General features: G+C 44.2%; 2 protein-coding genes across 2 annotated transcripts in view; both read right to left on the bottom strand.

Moving 5' to 3' along the window:
• Positions 1 to 3,655, bottom strand: part of Tex43 (testis expressed 43) — a 6,680-nt gene extending 3,025 nt beyond the window's left edge. The window contains exons 1-2 of the mRNA XM_005356121.3: positions 2,743 to 3,655; positions 946 to 1,060 (exon numbers count right to left, since the gene is read on the bottom strand). Coding sequence (XP_005356178.1) covers positions 946 to 1,060; positions 2,743 to 2,828 — 201 coding nt within the window. The 5' untranslated portion in view covers positions 2,829 to 3,655. The remainder of the gene's footprint in view (positions 1 to 945; positions 1,061 to 2,742) is intronic.
• Positions 3,656 to 3,721: 66 nt separating this feature from the next.
• Phax (phosphorylated adaptor for RNA export) overlaps positions 3,722 to 6,331 on the bottom strand; it is a 13,680-nt gene continuing 11,070 nt past the window's right edge. The window contains exon 4 of the mRNA XM_013349419.2: positions 3,722 to 4,336. Coding sequence (XP_013204873.1) covers positions 4,067 to 4,336 — 270 coding nt within the window. The 3' untranslated portion in view covers positions 3,722 to 4,066. The remainder of the gene's footprint in view (positions 4,337 to 6,331) is intronic.

Genomic DNA, 6,331 nt, shown 5'->3' with positions numbered 1-6,331 from the left:
GAGGCAGAGGCAGGCGGATCTCTGTGAGTTCAAGACCAGCCTGGTCTACAAGAGCTAGTTCCAGGACAGGCTCCAAAACCACAGAGAAACCTTGCCTCGAAAAAAAACAAACAAACAAAAATTCAAATTATTTATAGTTTAATACATTCTAACTCTTTAAAGAAGTAACTTACTAGAGAGGTATGTTGGCTCATGTCTGTAAACCTAGCTTTGGAGAAACTAAGGCAGGAGGATAACCATGAGTTCAAAGCCAGCTTGGGCTATATAGTGAGTTCTAGGAGAATCTGGGCTCCACAGTTGAGACTCAATTTGAGAGGGGGTGGTGAGAAGTGGAAAGAACAAGAGGAAGAGAGAGAGGAGGAAGAGAGGGGAGGGGAGGGAAAAGAAGAGCCCTATAACGGCCAGTTTGAATTTGGAAAGCATTTTCAAATTGGCTAGCAGCACCGAGGGGCAAGTCTTACCTGCAAAGCTAGACCAGCCGCTTCCCTGGCGCACCGCTTGAATATCCAGCACGGTCTCAAACGGAGCTCCTGTGCCGTAGCTTTACTATTCATACCACCTAAGCCGGCTCAGCCTCCGGCACTGCCCAGGAGTGGACGCGACCTCAAATGTCATGCGTCCACTTTAAGTTTGCATTTGGGTTATTTTTGATTACAAGTATATGTGAAAATACAAAAACTGAGTTTTTTGCATTGATATATATACCTTAGAAATTATACAAAATTGGTTCTATTTTTATTATCACATTTAGTTTGTTTAGTGGGCACATGTGTGTGCGCACATGAGCATGTGTGCGCACACAGGCCAGAGGACAACTGGGAGGAACCAGATTTCTCCTTCCATCCTGTGGGTCCCAGGCCAGCCTCCGACTGTCAGGCCTGGTGGAAAGCATGTATCTCTAACAGCCATAGGCAGACTTTAACCTGAATATTGGTGAGAAAATACCTTCAGATTCACATTCCTGAATTTCATGCTTTCTTTCCAAGGCATAACGTAACGTGTCGGGATCATGCCTTGCTTTAGTGAGAAGCGTGGCAAGTGGATCTCCTCACTCCTGAAGCTAGGAAAGGAGAAAGGGGGTTAACTTGCCATTCCCAGTTAGCTCACGCACACGCACTCTCTCTCTCTCTCTCTCTGCCTTGTGCTTGCTTATAAGATGTGAGCTGTTTCAGTATGCCTGCCTCCCTGCCTGCCACTATGCTCCCTGACATGACGGTCATGGGCTAACCCTCTGAAACCATAAGCTTCTTATGAACTCCTTCTATAAGTTGCCTTGGCCATGGTGTCTCTTCACAGCAATAAAAAAGTAGCTAAGACAAAACTCAAATTTACTATGCTCTTGCATGTCCCAGACTGCTTAACAAATCGACAGAAAACCCAGGACTCACTTGAGAGTTGATAGTGCACACCTGCAACCCCAGCTATTTGGGAAGCAGAGGCAGAGGCCTCACAAGTAATTTAAGGAGACACTACCCCAGAAGGGGGAGGAAAGACTGTATGGGGGGGGGCGGATGGAGGACACCAGGCAAACATGGCCCATTGGCTCAACTAAGGAGGGCTCACATGGGCTCAACTGAAACAGCAAGCACGGGGCCAGCATGGGTCTGCACTTAGTCCTCTGCATATGCTATGGCTGTTAGCTTGGAGTTTTTTGTTTGCTTGTTTTAAATAAAGTGAATTCTTTTTAAGATTTTATTATGTAGATAGTATTCTGCCTGCAGGCCAGAAGATCTCATTACAGGTGGTTGTGAGCCACCATGTGGTTGTTGGGAACTGATTTCAGGACCTTTGGAAAAGCAGCCGGTGCTCTTAACTGCTGAGCCATCTCTCCAGCTCAGGCTGGCCTCAAACTCAGAGATCTACCTGCCTCTGCTTCCCGAGTGCTGGGATTAAAGGCATGCGCCACCACAGCCCGGCTTAGCTGGGACTTTTTATGGGACTCTTAACAGTAGGAGCAGGTCTATCTCTGACTCTTTTGCCTGCTCTTGAGACTCTTCTTCCTATTGGATTGCTTTGTTCAGGCTTGTTCATCTTGTTTTGTCCTGTTTGGCTGTCCTCTCTAGGAGACCTGCTCTTTTCTTATGAGGGAACAGAAGGAGGAAGGGAAGGTGGTGGGGGTTCAAAGGAATGGAGGAAAAGGAAATTGGTCAGAGTGTATTTATTTTATGAGAGAACCTATTTTCAAAAAAAAAAAAAACAAAACTTAGAGGCTGCAGCAGTTGAGAGCACTTGAATGTTCTATCCTGAGGACAAGGGTTCAGGTACCAGCTCCCACCTGGGCTGCTCATATCTGCCTATGGTTCCAGTTCCCCACAAATCTGATAGCCTCTCGTAGCCTCCAAGGACATACACACACCACACACACATCCAAGTAATGGGTGTTTTAATTAAACAAAACAGAAGAATAACAATATTGAGGGGCTGCCAGGGACAAGGGATGAAAGATAGGTGGTAGAGAGTTTGCCTAGCACTCATAAGGACTGGGTCCCATCTCTACGCTGCTAGGTGGTGCTCACCAGTACTTCTACTCTGGAGGTAGAAGCAGACTGAGTCCAAGGCCATTCTCAGCCATCTTATATAAGGAGGTCAAGGCCAGTTTGGACTTCACGAGACCCTGTCCTGGGGGTGTAATGAGGAGGCTGATGAAGCTCAATGGTAGATCACTTGCCTAGCTTGTGTGAGGCCCTACACCATCTCTACTACAAACAGCAAACCAGCACCCCGGAACCCCGAGGTCCTCACTTATTGGCAGGCTTCGCTGCATTCCCTGCTGTGCTGCTCTTGTCCAGTTTCGGCAAAGCAGGACAGGCATCTTTTTCCAAAGCCATCACTGGCAGCAATGACAGAATTCTTACCTAGAACCTCACACAGCCTAATTCTGATGAAACTGCTGCCGTTGATGTAACAATTGTCCTGCTAACGCCACAGCAACCCTTAGTAGCTAGGAGTATGCAGCTCGGAGCTATTTAAGTCTCTTTGTGAGAAACACTATCATCAATTAAAACATGAGAATAGCTGGAGACATTGCGGATTTGACAAACAGGAAAGTCTGCTGACTAGAGCCTTAGGATGCAGATCAGTTGGTGGCACTAACTCGGCATGACTGAACCTTAAGTTCAGTCTTTCACACTGGAGAAACCAAGTGGTGGTGCACGCCTGTAATCACAGCACTTGGGAGAAAGAGGCAGGACGATCAGATATTCAAGGCCATCATTTGCTACTTAGCGAATTTGAGGCCAGCCTGGTCTACACAATTAGTTCTAAGAACAGCCCAAACTATATTATTAAAATCCTATCTCAAAAAAAAAAAAGAAAAAAGAAAAAAGCTTCTGCTATTTACTTGCTTTCAACAAACAGATGGCAAGCAGCTTCCACACACTTGTTTCTGTCTTTAAGAGTGCCTGAAAGGGGTTAGTGAGATGGCTCAGCAGATAGATGTTTGAAGTGCAGGCCTTACAACCTAGAGCCCACTTAAAGGGAAAGAGACACCTAATTCCACAAAACTGCCCTTTGACCACAACATGCATGGCTCCCACACCTCCATCTCTTACCCATCTAATAATAAATAGCTTTTTAAAAATTGCCAAACAATAGAACATGGTGGCATAAATCCATAATCTTAGCACTACTTAGGCTGAAGCAGAAAGACAAGAAGTTGGTTCATACCAATATTCTGCCCACCCTACAGGAACAATTGGATGCAAGAGCTGAACAATTTATGTATATTTTAGCATATTTTAATGGAATGTGTTAAAACCAAAGCACAGTTCGCCACCAAGATAAATCAGAAAACAAAAGCTTCTTAACGGCATGAAACAGTGAGCTGGACAGAGCGACCGCAGGTAGACCCGGGCCTTAACAGTCAGTACAGGCAGCAGGATGAGAAATTAGACCTGTGCTGCACACGCGACAGGCATGGCCACCTTAAACACCGCCGTCAATGCCCACACAGGTATTCACTTCAAACAGGAAACAGCAACAGCTCTCCATTCTCTAGATTCAGCGCACAGCAACCTCAGCAGAAATGTTTGTACAAAGGTTTATCTTCAAAACGTCCAAAATGTGCCTAAAATATGTCCAAATCCTGAGGATGGTCCACCTCAATGGCTTCCTCTGCATCCAGTTTGGTTTCGCCAGGTCCTTCCTGGGCTTCATCAAGGGAGGCCAGGGCCTCGTTAGTGTCACTTGCAAAAGTTTCTCGTGATGTGTCATCATCCTCTTGAAAATTCAGACTTTTAATAGCTTGTTTCATTTTTTTCCCCAATAGTTGTGTTCTTCTTTTTCTAGCAGCTTTTTTATTTTCATATTCCTTTTGATTTTCAATGTAGAAAATGTCCTGAAATAAAAACAACTTTGGCTAAAAATAACAAAACAAAACCCATCCCATATTATTTGTTATAAGTATATTATGAGGCAGGCCTTTTATCGTCATCCATTCCTCACAACCAATCTACTGTGAGGTAGGCCATGCTTATCCTCCTGTAACACACCGTCCCATACCTGTTTGCTAAAAGAGAAACTACCGTGGGGAAATTTTGTTTAGAATTTAAATAAACTGTAACTGATAACACAAAAACCTGAATAAAAGATTAAAGACATACTGACTTTGAAACATCTTAACTACATATGACTACCTGTGCTACGAAATTAAACTGACCTATTTAAGAACATGCCATTTGCAAAATGTAACAATTTCATCTAAGAATACTATTGTAGGGATGGAGAGATGGCACAGAGGTTAAGAGCACTGACTGCTCTTCCAGAGGCCTTGAGTTCAGTTCCCAGCAATCACATGGTGGCTCACAACCATCTGTGATGAAATCTGGTGACCTCTTCTGGCCTACAGGCATACATGCAGGCAGAACACTGTCTACATAATAAACAGAAATTTAAAAAAAAAAAAGAATACTATTGTAGAAGCTGGAAAGATGGCAGTTAAGAGTACTTACTGCTTGTCCAGAGGACCTGGGTTCAGTTCCCAGTACCAACATGTTGACTTACAACTACCTGTAACTCCAGTTTCAGGGAGACCCAACACACTCCCCTCTGGGCTGAGAGCACTGTACACACATGGGATGCATACACACATGCAGGGTAAACACAAACACAAAACAAACACTGAAGAGCACAGTGCTTTCTATCACTGGCACTGCTGAAATTCCAGGCTGGCTATGTAGTCTTCACTCACTACTTGTAGTATATAGCTATGGCACACCAAATTCTGACAGTCAAAAATGCTTTCTGAGGCACAAAACTAGAACCAGTAAATATATGCTTGTTATGAGATAGTCTCACTACACTGCCCTGGCTAGGCTGGAACTCACTCTGTAGACCAGGCTGGCCTCAAATTGTGAGCATCCTCCTGCCCCTGCCTCCCAAGTGCTGGAATTACAGGTATGTAATTCTGTAATCCTTGAAATCACAACCTGGTTTCAAGAGGTTAAGATGCATTTTTATTTTATATAGAAGCACATTTTAATTTATTAAGCATCTTGAGCTTAAAAAAAAACCTCTAATAATATCTTGCATAAATGATTATGAAGTTCCTTTCCCACCAAACACTGCAAGTCTTATTAAAAAGAAACTGCAGGTGGGGCATGGTGGTGCACACCTTTAATCCCCAGCACTCAGGAAGCAGAGGCAAGCCAGGGCTACACAGTGAGACCGGTCTCAAAAGCAAAAACCAAACTTACCTTCTCATTTTTACACACACACACACACACACACACACACACACACACACACACACACACACACACACACACCCCCAAACCAAAAATAACAACAAAAAAGCCAAAACAAAAAGCTCTACTCAGTAAATCTGGTTCTGCCTTCCAAACTCTATAGACTGTCACCATTGTGGCAATTAAAAGACTAGTTGCAGCATCATGACAGATTATATGTCTGGCATGGCAAACGCTTTTACCATTGGAGGCATCTAGCCAGCCTTACATTTGACATTTAAAAGAGTCTTTCTCTTTTCTTTATTGAACTTGGGTTTTTGGGCAAACTAAGCACATGCTACACTACTGAGCTACACCCTAGTTCTCAAACTCACTTTTCCTGCACCTGCAGAACATTTTATTACACTTATTTGTGTGTGTGCATGCTTGTGCACATGTGGTCAGAAGACAACTAGCAGGGGTCAGTTCTGCAGGCCCACCATGTGGGACCTAGGACTAAACTCAGGTTGTACGCCTTAGTGGCCAGCACCTTTACCCACTGAACCCTCTCACTGGCCCAACTGCATGTTCTTAAAACCAATCCTCAAAACACTAGGCTAGCCAGGTGGTGATGGCACACACCTTTAAACCCAGAACACAGAAGGCAG

This window comes from Microtus ochrogaster, chromosome 18, assembly GCF_000317375.1.
Source record: "Microtus ochrogaster isolate Prairie Vole_2 chromosome 18, MicOch1.0, whole genome shotgun sequence".
NCBI classification, from domain to species: domain Eukaryota; kingdom Metazoa; phylum Chordata; class Mammalia; order Rodentia; family Cricetidae; genus Microtus; species Microtus ochrogaster.
Note: the sequence above shows the minus strand (reverse complement) of the source record. Positions and strands in the feature narration are given on the sequence as shown.